Source organism: Conger conger, chromosome 16, assembly GCF_963514075.1.
Source record: "Conger conger chromosome 16, fConCon1.1, whole genome shotgun sequence".
In the NCBI taxonomy this organism is placed as follows: Eukaryota; Metazoa; Chordata; class Actinopteri; order Anguilliformes; family Congridae; genus Conger; species Conger conger.
Window position 1 is genome coordinate 19451073 of NC_083775.1, and position 16482 is coordinate 19467554.

Genomic DNA, 16482 nt, shown 5'->3' on the forward strand with positions numbered 1-16482 from the left:
GCCTCGTACTATATAGACACAAGCCAGTAGTTGTATGCACATATATGGCTAATTATGACTGGCTAAAGCAATTATATCCAGGTTACACTTCTCCTATTCACCCCTACTTAACATAGCTTTCAGCCATCTGCCCTAACATTTCAGACACACTGAACACATTTCTGTCCGAACCCACCCCAGATGCACTGAACACATTTCTGTCCTAACCCACCCCAGACACTCTGAACACATTTCTGTCCTAACTCACCCCAGACACACTGAACACATGTCTGTCCTAACCCACCCCAGACACACTGAACACATGTCTGTCCTAACATACCCCAGACACACTGAACACATTTCTGCCCTAACATACCCCAGACACACTGAACACATGTCTGTCCTAACCCACCCCAGACACACTGAACACGTCTGTCCTAACCCACCCCAGACACACTGAACACATGTCTGTCCTAGCCCACCCCAGACACACTGAACACATGTCTGTCCTAACCCACCCCAGACACACTGAACACATGTCTGTCCTAGCCAGACCTGGGTCAAATACATTATTGTTTTGGATTCAAATACTTTTCTATGCTTTAATGAGCTTGTCCGGTGTATTAGAACCTAAGATATACTGTGCTCTCAGAACTTTGGTCCCGACATATTATGGCCTAACAAAGATGCTAAATGCAGTCCGCGGGAGTGTGGCAGGGGCAACGGCACTGTGCCGTAGCAAATATTTTACAGTGAAACACTTCTTCATCATTCATCTGTGTCCCCTCCTCTCCTTTCTCTTCCTCTGTTCTTTCTCTCTTTTGCTTTCTCTCTGTCTCTTCTTTTACAGCTCAAGAAGATTCTAACCAAACTTTCTCCTTCCTTTCCATTAGGGGCTGCAACATGGACAGGGTGTGTGTGTGTGGGGGGGGGGGTTCGGGGTGCGGGGTCTGGAGGAGGGGTAAAAGGGGTAAAATGGAGGTGTGGGTAGAATGGGCGGAGTGGGGGGGTTGTTATGAAGATGAGTTCATATCCCTGCCCATTCTCATTGAGTCATCCTTTCTTTAAAGATTGTGCTCCTCGGCAAACCATAACACAGACAAATAACATGATTAAATATGGAGAAAGGAGAAAGGACAGCCTTTTATTTAATCGCAATTTTCTCTTTTTCCTGCACCTGTTTTTTCTTTCACTTTCTTTTTTCTCTCTCTCTCTTTCTCTCTCTCTCTCTCTGTCTTTCTCTCTCCCTCTCTTTTTCCGATGCTTGAATAGAAGTGGATCAAAAAGGTAATGACCACAATGAACATAACACCACAGCCTGCCCTCCCGCCTCCTCCTCCCTCGTTTCCTCTCCTCCCCTCATCCCTCTCTTCCTCTTGCCGAACCCAGCACCTTGTGTAGTGGTCATGTGTGATGTTGATATCCCCCCCTCTCTCTGTCTCTCTCTCTTTTTTCTTTCTCTCTTTCTCTGTCTCTCTCTTACGTACACAGCAAACACATACGGTAGATGTACACACCGGTTCATTTTTCTCTCTGTGTTGTAACCCGCACTGCAGATCCTTCCAGATTTCTCCCTGTTAACCTGCCTCTGTAAGCACTCTGACCTACAGAGTCTGATACACACTCACTCTCTCACACGCAGACATACACACAAATGTGTACGCACTCACACTCACTCTCACGCTCTTTCTCGCACTCACACACACACCCGCACACTTTTGATGCAGCTCTTTCTCTAACCCCACCACTGTAGGGTGTGTGTCTCCCTGCTGGTTAGGAAGTGAGGTATGCTCATGTCCTTTAACAACACATTTTATTTTCAATTTATTTCATCAACTCAGTGCTTTTCTGTATTTTATCTTTTTGTTGTACGATTCATTTGTCCTTATCTTCAATTGGTCCTTCCAGATCAGGGTGACTTCTCTCCTCTCCTCTCCTCTCCTCACCTCTCCGCATTGTTTTAGATCGCTCCTACTTTCTCTCTTTCTCTTCCCCTTTTTTTGCTTTTCCTTCCTTCAGGATGAATCCCTCGCTTTGGTTGTTTTTTTGCTTTATTTTTATATTTTTTAAATGAGGCATCTTTTTTTTCAAACGGTAACTGTCAGAAGTTGTTCCGGATCATGTGACCTAGCGTGTCCAGTCTGTCCCTCGTCATGTGACCTAGCGTCAGTGGTTTCTCCATTTCCAGGTGCTTCAGTGTCCACACTCATTCGGCCAGATCCTCCTCTTTTTCTTTGGATATATATTTCTATTCCTCTAATCTCTCATGGCCCTGCTGCAGGTTCTCTGAGCCTACCTCCTCCCCCTCTCTCTCTCTTTCTTTCTCTCTTTCTCTTTCTGTCACCTCCATTCTCTCCTTCTTTTGTTGCATTCCCCCTCTTTGTAACCCCCAACCCCCCCCCCCCCCCCCCCAGCAGTTGTTTGTGTCTGTCTGTCCTTCCTGCTCCCCCTGTGGGCTGGCCCAGGCTCGAGGACGGGGGAGGTTGCGGTTCGAGTACCAATGACCATTCCCCTTTCGATCTCGTTAGAGCTCTTCCCCTTCACTATTTCTCTCTCTGTCTTACTCCCCTTTTCTTTCTGCCTCCCCCCACATTTTCCCCTATCTCCCTTCCCTTTGCCCATTCTCTCTAGCCCTCTTTCTCTCTCTCTGTTCTCTGACCCACAGCTATGAGTCCCCTCCCCCTTCAACCAGGCTCCTCCCCCTTAGACCCACAGCTGAGTCCCCTCCCCCTTCAACCAGGCTCCTCCCCCTTAGACTCACAGCTATGAGTCCCCTCCCCCTTCAACCAGGCTCCTCCCCCTTAGACCCACAGCTGAGTCCCCTCCCCCTTCAACCAGGCTCCTCCCCCTTAGACACACAGCTATGAGTCCCCTCCCCATTAGACCCACAGCTACGAGTCCCCTCCCCCTTCAACCAGGCTCCTCCCCCTTAGACACACAGCTATGAGTCCCCTCCCAATTAGACCCACAGCTATGAATCCCCTCTCCCTTCAAACAGGCTCCTCCCCCTTATGCCCATAGTTGTGAGTCTATTCCCTGCTTAATCCTGGCTCCTCCTCTTTAGACCCACAGCTATGAGTCTCCTCCCCCTTCAACCAGGCTCCCTCCACTTATACCCACAGCTGTGAGCCTCCTCCCCCTGAAATCTGGCTCCTCCTCTTTATACCTACAGCTGTGAGTCTCCCCCTCAACTGTGAATTTCTTCCTGGAACCTGGAGTTTGCGCTTGTGTTTGAGTTTTGTATTTCTTATTGGTCATTTCAGGAAACCGCAACCCCCCTCACCCCTCCCCCCTCCCAACCTTCTCCCCCGCCCCCCAACCCCCCCCCCCCCCCCCCCCTCCCTAACCTCCCAACTCTCCTGCCCAAACAAACACACACTCAAAAAAACACACACACACTCTCTCCCAGTCCTGCTATCTGTGTGTCTTCACCAATACCCCTGGTCTATATGACTGCAGTCATATGAGACTGTTCCCCACAGCTTTCGGCTCTGTTTTCACACCTTTTTTTCCTTTAATTTTCATGCAACTCTTCCTCCTTTTCCTCCTCTTCCTCCCTCCTCTCCCACCGTTTTCACTGGGTGATGAATAATTCCCTCTGTCCAGCCTCTTATTAATGATAAAGACTTTATGTTGCCCTTGTCTATGTAAATTGATTGACTGATCGAGTGTATGACTGGATGACCCACATGCGCAGTAGCATTTGCCGTACTCATCTTTTTTCTAATCGATTGGCTGAGTGATTATTGGGTTTGTTTGGTCGGTTTTGATTTTCTGAGTGATTGACTGAATCAAGAATTGGTTGGTTCATGTTATTGATTGATTGATTGATTGATTGATTGATTGATTGATTGAAAAGCCTGCCTGATGATACTGCCGATTGTTTGTATGTATGATTGATTTGACTGACTGACTGACTGACTAACAGACTGACTGACTTGGGTATCTGTTGAATGTTTTGTTCAGTTGTGGGTTAGAATGAAGAACAGCGACATGTTTCACCAAGCTGGATTGCTGAATTGGCCGGATAACTACACTGAGTAAGACCCGGAAACCTCTCATCTGGAACACGGACTGTGAAAACAGTTGTTCCAAGTTTTTACTGGAGATTATCCAGCTAACTCAGTCATCCTGCTTTGTGAAACAGGCCCGAGGTGATCTCCTATGTCTGTGCGCCACACTGATCAGAGATCAGTGAACTTTTCTGCACAATGGAGAGCGGGCTCACTACACTCATCAGGGCCCACAATCCTCTGCATCAGAGATGTCAACTCCATCTCCTTGAGGCCGTGACTTAAGCTGTGACAAACAACTACCTTAACCTAACAGTTTCAAGTAGTTCATAAGCATAAGCCTGATCACTCCCACACACCTCCTGAAAGTGGGCACACACACAATCTTCAGTGATGTCACGCGGGTCCGTTCTTTCTAGTAAGAGCACAGAATAAGGGATAGCTTGACGCATAGTGCAGTCCTTAAGTATTTGGACAGTGGTACAATTTGTGTTATTTATTTTGGCTCTGTACTCCAGCATTTGATTTGAAGTGAAACCATGAATAACAGTTTAAAGTGCAGGTGTCTGGTGATCTGTGTAGGAATGTCATCCCTTTTTATATGTAGTCCCCCCTTTTACGGTACCAAAAATAATTGGACACTGGGCTTCTCACCTTTTTCTGATTAGTCAGGTTTATTCAATCACTTCCTTTGTGTAGGTATCAATAAGCTTTCAGTATCTAGTCTTTATTCAGGCTTTTGATTGCCTTTGGAGTTTGTTATTGGCATTTGTCATCATGAGGATTAGAGTGTTAATGACAGTCAAGGAAGCCATTATGAGGCTGACAAATACGAAAAGCAGTCTGAGATATAGGCCAAACAATAGGCTTACCAAAATAAACTGTAATAAGAATGATTGGGCTGGTGAGCTCAGCAGTTGCAAAGGGGCTGGAAGGCCAAGGAAGACTTCAGAAACAGATTAACCAACTGTCCATTTACTTTTCGTTTTTGTCCCCTAAAATGCGGGGGGGTTGGGGTTGGCGATGTGTATAAAAATAGGGATTTAAATTATCACCCGATATGAATACCCTCAAATTAAATGTGACAGTCTGTATTTTAGCCTCAAATTCATTCTTTTATTTAAAATCCAATGTGCGGGAGTACAGAGCCATATGAAAATAAATCGTACCACTGTCTAAATGCTTACTACACTGTACATGCTGACTCTCCCATCCAATCACACACAGTGTACACACGCACAATTCACATATGAAGACAGTATAAACAAAGACACACATAAACTTGCAGATGCACACATACTTGCAAACACACACATGTTCACACATACACAGACACACATACAAAACGCACACCTTAAACATAAAATATTGAAGGATGCAGTGACACACAGTTAGAGTTAGAAAGTGCCCCCTGCTGACAGAGCCTCCTAGCATCTTTTCACATCTTCAGAGTGTGTGTGCGCGTGTGTGTGAGAGAGAGAGAGAGAGAGAGAGAGAGAGAGAGAGAGAGAGAGAGAGAGAGAATGTGTCTTCGTTTGTACTGTCCCTATATGATGTGTGTGTGTGTGTGTGTGTGTGTATATATGTCTGGGTGCATGTCTGTGTGCACGCGTATTTGTATGTGTACGTGTGTGTGTGTGTATGTGTGTGTGTTTGTAGATGCTGATTGCTGCTTCTTGAACCCTCTCTGAGCGACAGGACCCCCTCGTCTTTTCTGGAATTAACCCGGCCCTCAATTCTCATTTCACAGGAAGTAACCTTATTTGCCCTCTCCCTCTCCTTCTCTCTAGCTCGCTTCCACTCTGATCCATACACTCTGCAACAGCACCGGCACAGTCCGGTCTTACTGGCTACTCTCTCTCTCTCTCTCTCTCTCTCTCTCTCTCTCTCTCTCTCTCACTTTCTCTCAGACACACACACTCTCTTTTTCTCTCAAACTCTCTCACACACATACACACCCTCTCTCACACGCTCTTTCTCTTTCAACTCTCTCTCTCTTACTCACATTCACACACTCTTATTCTCTCTCTGACACACATACATTCTTGTGCTCTCTCTTTCTCTATCTTTCTCTCACACACACGCTGTCATTCTCTCTTTCACACACCCAACCACTCTCTCTCTCTCTCACACACGTCCTGAAATGGTTGCTGCTCACTGGGATTTGACGCTATGCTACATTGTGCCCCCTGCTGGATAGCTTGTGTGTGTGCTAGTAGGAGGTGCTCAGGCTCGATGGAGATGTATGCGAACATACTCATTCACAATGAGCTCACAGGTAATAGATGATCTGGACTCCTTTTGGGTTTGAATCGTATTCAGAACACTCCAAATCCGAATCAGACATTGCTTACCTTTGCAAACAGTAGCCTAATGCAGTCTAATGTGGCCCAGGTAAGCCAAGTTCAACCCAGTCTTGCCCAAACCCAGCCCTGCTGACGTCAAATAATTCTAACCAATTTCAGCAAAGCTCATCCCAGGCCAATATAGCTCAGTCTAGCTTTGTTTTTTCAGTCTAGTCTAGCACAGCTCTACCTAAACCAATCTAACTCAGCCCAGCCCTACTTAAACAGGTGAAACTCCGCCTAGCCCAGCTCTACGTAAACCAGTCTTTCAGCCAAGCGCTGCCTAAACCAGCCTATCTCAGCCTAGACCAGCTCTACTTAAACCAGCCTATCTCAGCCTAGACCAGCTCTACCGAAACCAACCTTTCTCACCCTAGATCAGCTCTACCTAAACAGTAAACTCAGTCTAGATCGGCTCTACCTAAGCCAGCCTCACTCAGCCTAGCACATCTCTACCTAAACCAACCCATCTCACCCTAGCTCTAGCTAGACCTACTTATCACAGCCTAGACCAGGTCTTCTTAAACCAACTTATTTCAGCCTAAACCAGCTCTACCTAAGCCAGCCTCTCTAAGCCTAGCCCAACTCTATCTAAACCAATCTATGTCAGCCTAGATCAGCTCTTCTTGAACCCACCTATTTCACCTATTTCAGTCAAGACCAGCTCTGCCTAAATGAGTCTATCTCAGCCTAGACCAGCTGTACCTAAGCCAGCCTCACTCAGCCTAAACCTGCTCTACCTAAACCAACCTAAGTCAGCCTAGCCCAGCTCTAGCTAAACCAACCTATTTCAGACTAGCCCAGCTCTACCTAAAGCAAATGATCTCAGTTGAGCCTTGCTAAACCTAGAACAACCTATCTTAGCCTAGACCAGCTCTACTTAAACCAACCTATCTCAGCCTAGACCAGCTCTATCTAAACCAACCTATCACAGCCTAGACTAGGTCTCCTTAAACCAATTTATTTTTGCCTGAACCAGCTCTACCTGAGCCAGCCTCTCTAAGCCTAGACCTGCTCTACCTAAACCAGTCTCACTCAGACTAGCAAACTCTATCTAAACCAACCTATCTCAGCCTACATCAGCTCTTCTTAAACCCACCTATTTCAGCCAAGACCAGCTCTGCCTAAAGGAGTCTAACTCAGCCCAGACCAGGTGTACCTAAGCCAGCCTCGCTCAGCCTAAACCTGCTCTACCTAAACCAGTCTATTTCAGACTAGCCCAGCTCAACCTGAAGCAAACGGTCTCAATTGAGCCTAGCTCAACTAGAATGACCTATCTCAGACAAGACCAGCTCTAGTTAAACCAACCTTTCTCAGACTAGATCAGCTCTTCCTAAGCCAACCTATCTCACCCCAGTCCAGCTCTATCCCAACCAACCTATCTCAGCTCTACCTAAAACAACCTATCTCACCCTAGACCACCTCTACCTAGACCAACCTATCACAGCCTAACCCAGCTCTTCTTAAACCCACCTATTTCAGCCAAGACCAGCTCTGCCTAAAGCAGGCTAACTCAGCCTAGACCAGCTGTTCCCAAGCCAGCCTCACTCAGCCTAAACCTGCTCTTCCTAAACCAACCTAATTCAGCCAAGCCTAGCTTTTACATTACATTACATTATTGGCATTTGGCAGACGCTCTTATCCAGAGCGACGTACAGTTGATTAGACTAAGCAGGAGACAATCCTCCCCTGGAGCAATGCAGGGTTAAGGGCCTTGCTCAAGGGCCCAACGGCTGTGCGGATCTTATTGTGGCTAGACCGGGATTAGAACCACTGACCTTGCGTGTCCCAGTCATTTACCTTAACCACTACGCTACAGGCCACTACGCTAGCTCTAGCTAAACCAACCTATTTCAGACTAGCCCAGCTCTACCTAGACCAACCTATCTCAGACTAGACCGGCTCTTCTTTAACCAACCTATCTCAGACTAGACCAGCTCTTCTTTAACCAACCTATCTCAGACTAGACCAGCTCTTTCTAAGCCAACCTATCTCAGACTAGACCAGCTCTTTCTAAGCCAACCTAGCTCAGACTAGACCAGCTCTTTCTAAACCAACCTATTTCAGCCTAGACCAGTTCTATCTAAACAGGTCAAACTCAGCCTAACCCAACTCTGTCTAAACCAACCTATCTCAGACTAGACCAGCTCTTCCTAACCAACCTATCTCAGCAAAGCCTCGTTCTACCTAAAACAACCTATCACAGCCTAGCCCAGATCGAGTTAAACCAGTCTTCCAGCCAAGCTCTTCTTAAACCAACCTATTTCGTCCTAGACCAGCTCTACCTAAACCGGTCAAACTCAGCCTAGCCAGACTCTATCTAAACCAACCTATCTCAGCCTAGATCATCTCTTTCTAAGCCAAACTATGTAAGACTAGACTAGCTCTTCCTAAACCATCAGCCTAGCCCAGCTTTACTTAAACTAACCTATCTCAGCCTTGACCAGCTCTACTTGAACCAACCTATCTCACCCCAGACCAGCTGTACCTAGACCAACCTATCACAGCCTAGGCTAGCCCTGCCTAAACAGTCAAACCCCATCTTGATCAGCTCCACTTAAAGCAGCCTAACTGAGCTCTTCTGAAAACAACCTATTTCAGCCTAGACCAGCTCTATCTAAACCAGCCCAACTCAGCCTAGACCAGCTCTTCCAAAACCAAGCCATCTTAGCCCAGCCTAGCTCTACCTAAAACAACATATCTCAGCCTAGACCAGCTCTACCTAAGCCAGCTTCACTCTGCCTAGACCAGCTCTTCCTAAACCAAGCCGTCTTAGCCCAGCCTAGCTCTACCTAAAACAACATAGCTCAGCCTAGACCAGCTCTATCTGAGCCAGTCTAATTCAACACATCCCAGCTCTACCAATCAACCAGTCTACCTTAGCAAGGCCCATCCACACTAAGAACTTTAACTGACTTTAACTGTAGTTCTAGCGCAACCCTTCCTGGTTTAGCCTAGCCCAGCTCTACTTAAACCAGTCTACCCAGCCCAGCTCTACCTAAACCAACCTATTTCAGCCTAGCCCAGCTCTAAGCCAGTCTAACTCTGTCTAGCCCAGCTCTACTTAAACCAGTCTACCCAGCCCAGCTCTACCTAAACCAACCTATCTCAGCCTAGACCAGCTCTACCTAAGCCAGTTTAACTCAGCATAGACTAGCCCTACCTAAAACCAGTCTAAGTCCGCCTAGCCCAGCTCTACCTGAGCCAGTCTAATTAAACACATCCCATCCCATCAGTCTAACTCTGCAAGGCCAGCCCACATCAAGAACTATAATTATAGCTATAGCTCTACCTAAATCAACCTAACTCAGCCAAGCCCATCCCTACCTGAACCAGGAAACCTAGCCTAGCACAGCTTTACCTAAACCTACCTATCTCAGTGCAACCCAGCTCTACCTAAACCGATCTAACTCAGCCTAGAGCAGCTCTACCTAAACCAAACTATCTCAGGCTAGCCCCGCTCTACCTAAACCAACCTATCATAGCCTAGACCAGCTCTTCTTAAACAAACCTATTTTAGCCCGGACCAGCTCTACCTAAAGCAGCCTAACTCAGCCTAGACTAGTTCTACCTAAGCCAGCCTCACTCAGCCTAGAACAACTCTACCTTAGCCTGTCTAACTCAGCATAGACCAGCTCAACCTAAACTAGCCTAACTCCCTAACAATTTAGCCCAGGCCTCCACAAAGCAGTTTGTTTCTGAAAAGGAGTGTTTATGAAGCTCCTCCCACCTGTGTGTTTTTCTGATGCTAGCCACTCGCCAAAATATGCCCCCCCCCCCCCCCCACACACACACACACACACACTATCACCCCGCCCACACAGACACCTGACTCACACATACTTGCTTCCCCTGCACATTTCACACCTACCCCCCTTAATCACAGACCGACACACCTGTCATCCTGCCCCCCCCCCACACACACCTGCTTCTGTCTCACACACACACACCTGCTTCCCCCCCCACAGCTGTGCCTCCACCCCTCCCCCACCAGCTTCCTCCTTTATTTTTATGCCCACACACACACACACACACACATGCACCTGGGACCCATTGCTGCTGCCTACACACACTTTAGAGGTTTCCTGTTATGTCACTGCGATGATGATGTCACTTATTTCCATAGCAACCAGATTTCCACCACCCTGCCCCACCTCCCCTGCTAGCCAACTGCCATGACATTCCCTCCCTGGGAATACGGACTCATTATAACCCCTCTGTACTTTACTGCTGCCTGTGTGTGTGTGTGTGTGTGTGTGTGTGTGTTTGTTTGTTTGCGTACATGTATGGATGTTTGCGAGAGAGAATGACTGCTTGTGACTGTTTGCGTATATCTGAATGCATCTAACTGCGGTTTATGTGTATTTGCATGCTTGTGTGTGCATGTTGTGAAAAGCATGTGTGTTTGTATGTTTGTGTGTGTGTGTTTCTGTGTCTGCATATTTATGTGTGTGTGTGCATGTGTATGTGTGTTTATGTTTGTGTCCACAAGTGTGATTGTGTGTGTGTGTTTTTGTATTTGTGTATGAATGTGTGTTTGTGTGTGCATGTTTGTGTGTATCCACACGCGAGTGTGTTTGTGTGTGTATGTTTGTGTGTATCCACATGCGTGTGTTTGTGTGTGTTTGTATATGTTGATGAGTGCGTGTTTGTGCGCGCATGTGTTGTATATGTTTGCGAGTGTGTGATTGTGTGTGCATGTGTGTGTATATGTTTACGAGTGTGTGATTGAGTGTGCATGTGTGTTTGTGTGTGCGTTTGCACACGTGTGTATGTGAATGCGGGTGTGTTTGTGTGTGTGGGAGTGCTTGTTTGTATGTTCTTAAACCCCAGAGTATCTGTAATGCATGAACAGAGAAAAGCTTAAATATCGATGACAAAAGGAGTCATGCCAATTTTGAGCATGATTCCTAGAGATAGAGTTTGGGCAACAGCAGCTCTATTGCACCTAAACGGCTAATAAACCAAATTATAAGTGTTTGAGTCATTTTGACTATCAATGTAATGATTCATCTCATACCAGTCTCTCTCTCCTTCCCTCTCTATCTCTTTTTTTCCTTTGATCTCCACCCCTTCCCTCTCCCCCCCCCCCACACCCCGTCTTCATGATTCTTCTATGTCCCTCTTCTAATTTTCTTAACACCCTCCCTTTTTCACTCCTTTTCATCTCCTTATTTTGCCTGTTGCTTTCTTCATCCCCTCCATTTCTCTGTTCCCGTTCTCCCCTCCTTCTCTGTCCTCCTTCTGTGCCTCCCACATCTCACCCCATCTCTCACCCTCCTTCTTTTGCCCTCCCTCCATCTTTTCCTATCTCTTTGTTCTCTCAACCCCTCTCGCCCCCTCTCCCTCTCTCTCTCTCTCTCCCTCTCCCTCTCTCCCTCTCTCCACCTCGCTCTCTCTCTCCCTCTCCCTCTCTCTCTCTCCCTCTCCCTCTCTCTCTATCTCTCCCTCTCTCCGTCTCTCTCTCCCCCTCTTTCTCCCTCTCTCCCCCTCTCCCCCTCGCTCTCTCTCTCCCTCTCTCAGTCTTTGTCTGTCCCGGGACTCTCCTGCGGGTCCAGGCGGCCAGTTCAGTGCAGGAGGCGGAGCACCAGTCGGGGGCGTGGTGTAAGGACCCTCTGCAGTCGGGCGATAGGCTGTATGTCATGCCCTGGACCCCCTACCGCACGGACATGCTGTATGAGTACGCCTCCTGGGAGGAGTTCCGCCAGAACCGCGCCACCACCACATACAAGTGAGCGCCCCCTACTGGTCATGAAGGCCTTCACCTCCACTCCACCCCACCCTGTGTTTTACTCTTCTGCCTGATGTGTTGGGTGTATGTGTAGGTTGTGTTGTGCTGTGCGCTTGTGTTGTGTGGGTGGATGTGTATGTTATCCATTTTAGCTTTAGGGGGGTTGATGCTTAGTGCTGGACTGACTAGATCATGGTCATCATTACCGTGTGAACTAGATATTCATGGCTGTAGACAACTGATGTCCAAGCTATATGCTAATTGTACCTTGTCCGACTTCTGTAGTTGTTACTACTGACTGTAGTATGCAGCTATTGTATGTCACTTTGGATAAAAGTGTCTGCTTAATAAGTGTAATGTAATGTAATCGGTTTGTGATTGGTGAGACTATGATAATGAGATCACACTGGGCGGTGTTCCGGGGTCATGTGATCACCTCTCCTCCCCCACTCTGACGCAGGTTGCCAAACCGGGTGGACGGCACGGGGTTTGTGGTGTACGACGGCGCCGTGTTCTACAACAAGGAGCGCACGCGCAACATCGTCAAGTACGACCTGCGCACGCGCATCAAGAGCGGGGAGGCCATCATCGCCAACGCCAACTACCACGACACCTCGCCCTACCGCTGGGGCGGCAAGTCCGACATCGACCTGGCTGTGGACGAGAACGGGCTGTGGGTCATCTACGCCACTGAGTCCAACAACGGCAGGCTGGTGGTCAGCCAGGTGAGGGGCGGGGTGCGGACGGAGACCAGAGGGGAGTGACCCTGAGATAGACAGGGGGAGTGACCCTGAGATAGACAGGGGGAGTGACCCTGAGATAGCATCAGCAATGAGAGTGCAAAGAAGAGGAGGAGAGAGAGAGACATGGAAGGAGAGACCAGCAGATTGAGAGAGAAGCCATAAGATAGAGAGAAGAAAATATCAGCAGAGAGAGGTGGGGAAAGGAAAGCGGAAACCCAGCAGAGGAGAGGATACCAGCAGATGGAGAGAGGGTGATACCAGCAGAGAGGAGAGGATACCAGCAGATGGAGAGAGGGAGAGACCAGCAGGGAGAGGCAAGAAGAGAAGGCAGAGAGAGGAGTCCTATATTTAGAGAGAGTAGCAGGTAGAAAGGTGAGAGACCAGCAGATTGAGGGACCATGATTGGCCATGATGGAGGGGACTTGACTCTTCCTTTTGTAGTTTTTGTTTGTCTTGTGTCTGTTTCTGTACTTTTGTTGTGTCTCTTTTTGTGCGTGTTGTGTCTCTTTTTGTGTGTGTTGTGTCTCTTTTTGTGTGTGTTGTGTCTCTTTTTGTGCTTGTTGTGTCTATTTTCTGTTTATTTGTTTTGTGTATATGTGTGTTTGTGTGTGTGCAATAAGCATTAACTTTGCCCCCAGGTGAACCCGTACACCCTGCGCTTCGAGGGAACTTGGGAAACCACCTTCGATAAGCGGCTAGCGTCCAACGCCTTCATGGCTTGCGGGGTGCTGTATGCGGTGCGCTCTGTGTACCAGGATGATGACAGCGAGGCCGGGGGGGACCTGGTGCTGTACGCCTACAACACCAACCGCAACCGCGAAGAGCCCGTCCACATCGCCTTTCCCAACCCCTACCAGTATGTCTCCTCCATCGACTACAACCCCAGAGACAACCAGCTCTACGTCTGGAATAACTACAACGTGCTGCGCTACCCACTGGAGTTTGGACCCCCGGACCCCACAACAGGTGTGTGTGTGTGTATATATATATATATATAGATACATATATACTTGGATGTGCTTTGTGTGTAAACCGGTGTTTGATTGTACGCATGTCAGAGTGTATGACTATATGTTTATGTTTATGGTTATGCATTTGTTTGTGTGTCTGAGAGAGAGAGAGAGAGAGAGAGAGAGAGCGCCACTCAGCTGTGTTCACCCTCTCCCTCTCTCTTTCCTTTTCAGAGCCTCTCACTACGACGCAGATGACCAGCACCACGCCTGTCCGGATTTTCACCCCCACTCTTCCCCGGAGCTCCAGCCCCTCCACGCCTCGCCCACTGCCCCCCACTTCTCACCCGATTGGGGCCATCAACAAGGGCCCGGACCTGCGCCCCATCACCGCCACAGTCCCGGTCACCCGCCGGCCGCCCCGCCCGCCGCAGGGCCCTGAGCAGCACATGTGTGAGAGCAGGGTGGCTCGAGGGGTCCAGTGGCCCCCTACCCAGCGGGGCGAGACTGTGGACCGACCCTGCCCCAAAGGCTCTCTGGGTAAGTGACTGAGTGACTGTGTGAGTGAGTGACTGACTGAGAGAGTAACAGAAGGTATGTAACCGAATGAAAGTATGATACAGACTGACGAATAGAAAGTGATTACGGGTTTTAAGTGAGAACACCCAACCAATGTGCAAATACACCCCAGCATAATTACCATGCTTTCACAACTCTCTCCTCCCCCAGGGACTCTCTTCCCTCCATCCTGTCTTACGAAGCCTCTCTCTCCCCCTCTCTCTCTATCTCTCTCACTCTCTCTCCCTCCCCCTCAGTATCACCCTCCGTCTATTCATTTTCTTCTATTGAGTGCTTCTCTGAGACAAGGCCAGAGCTGTTTTAATTGGTGTCTGCTGGCAGAGTCTGCTCTGTCTTTATTTCTCTCTCTCTCCCTCATTGGCAGAAGCTAAAGTAGGGTTAGCCAGGCAGTTATAACCAGTATAAAATGTTTTCAGCAGACATGACGACAGTATCGTTGAGAACATAATCACATGTATATATGTAATTTACACTCAGTAAGCGCTTTATTAGGTAGGCCTCTATACCAGCTTGTTAATGCAAATATTTAATCAGCAAATCGTGCAGACGTGGTCAAGCGGTTTAATTGTATTCAGACCAAATGTCAGAATGGGGAAGAAATGAGATCTAAGTGACTTTGACTGTGGAATGATTCTTGATGCCAGACAGGGTGGTTGAGTATCTCAGAAACTGCTGATCTCCTGGGATTTTCACAGACAGCAGTCCCTAGAGTTTGCAGAGAATGATGCGAAAAACAAAAAACGTCCAGTGAGTAGCAGTTCTGCAGTCAGAAACAAGTTGTTAACGAGAGGAGAAGGGCCAGACAGGTCAAAGCTGAAGGTAACAGTAACGCAAATAAGCACACATTACAACAGTGGTGCGCAGAAGAGCATCTCTGAACACACAATGTGTCAAACCTCTCAGTGGATAGGCTACAGCAGCAGAAGTCAAAAAGTCAAAAGAATTACTAATAAATACCAAATAAAGTACTCAGTGAGTGTGTGTATATATATATATATATATATATATATATATATATATATATATATATTTATATATATATATATATATGAACAGAAAATAACCAATTATTATATTTCAGAGAAAGAAAATTATTATTAAAAAGAGACAAAAGATACCAAGAGTAGCCATGATAATTTAATTTTGCAGGTGGAAATACAGTACATACAGGGCGGCCTGTAGCGTAGTGGTTAATGACTGGGACACGCAAGGTCGATGGTTCTAATCCCGTTGTAGCCACAATAAAATCCGCACAGCCGTTGGGCCCTTGAGCAAGGCCCTTAACCCTGCATTGCTCCAGGAGAGGATTGTCTCCTGCTTAGTCTAATCAACTGTATGTCGCTGTGGATAAGAGCGTCTGCCAAATGCCAATAATGTAATGTAATGTAATGTACATGTGGCTAAATATCAGGCTGGTAGTGTAGCCCTGCGTCCTGCACTAACCTGCATTATTTCTGCATCAGTCCCATTGTCCTGGGAGACAGGTCATGCCTTTAGAGAGTATTCCCCTAACCTGAGAGCTTTCAGTACTGTGTATTAGAAAACAGTCTCGTCTGTTTTCACAGCAGTATCTGAGTCTGTTCCCCCAGGCTAGCCACATTTTTTTTTTTCTTGTGCTTTTCAACTGCTAGGCTATGATCACCGAGGCGGCATTTGGTCAGGATATGTTTTGGTTTTATGTCTTTTGATCCCAGCGATCTGCCAGTGTGTGTTTTCTGCATTCCTTTTTGCTTCTGTGTTAGTGATTCACAACACTCCAGATAAGATGGGCATTTCTGAAGTCGTTTAGTTTCCCCAGATTGGAGGTGCTGCTGCAGTGTTGTCCTCAGACTGACTGAAGCCAGGGTTCCTCAGCTCTGTGAGCTTTAGAGCCAGATTTTGAAGACTGTCATGTTCGTTAATGCATTAAGTTCTAGGTTAATCTTCCCTGAGGCACTGAAAAGCGGATTCGGGAATGATTGGTTTCGTTAGCAAGACTTAAGTGCTATATATTTACCTGAGACCTGGGTTTGTCTGCAATATTAATATTCTGGCTTTAGTCATGTTTTCTGTCATGGCCCATGTCTGACTATACTACACTAGCAGTTCTGCTGAATCCCCCTTTCTGTGGAGAAATTGAAAGACCAGGTCATCACGAATTTG

The 16482-nt window shown here is 47.4% G+C and overlaps 1 protein-coding gene across 3 annotated transcripts in view; it reads left to right on the top strand.

The window, feature by feature from the left end:
* The window catches only part of adgrl1a (adhesion G protein-coupled receptor L1a), a 110978-nt gene that overhangs the window by 71160 nt on the left and 23336 nt on the right, over nucleotides 1–16482 (top strand). For 2 of the 3 annotated variants that reach the window (XM_061223101.1, XM_061223102.1), the window contains exons 5-9: nucleotides 1252–1266; nucleotides 11861–12068; nucleotides 12529–12793; nucleotides 13450–13777; nucleotides 13996–14301. In XM_061223101.1, coding sequence (XP_061079085.1) covers nucleotides 1252–1266; nucleotides 11861–12068; nucleotides 12529–12793; nucleotides 13450–13777; nucleotides 13996–14301 — 1122 coding nt within the window. The remainder of the gene's footprint in view (nucleotides 1–1251; nucleotides 1267–11860; nucleotides 12069–12528; nucleotides 12794–13449; nucleotides 13778–13995; nucleotides 14302–16482) is intronic. The other variant, XM_061223103.1, reaches the window with a different exon arrangement.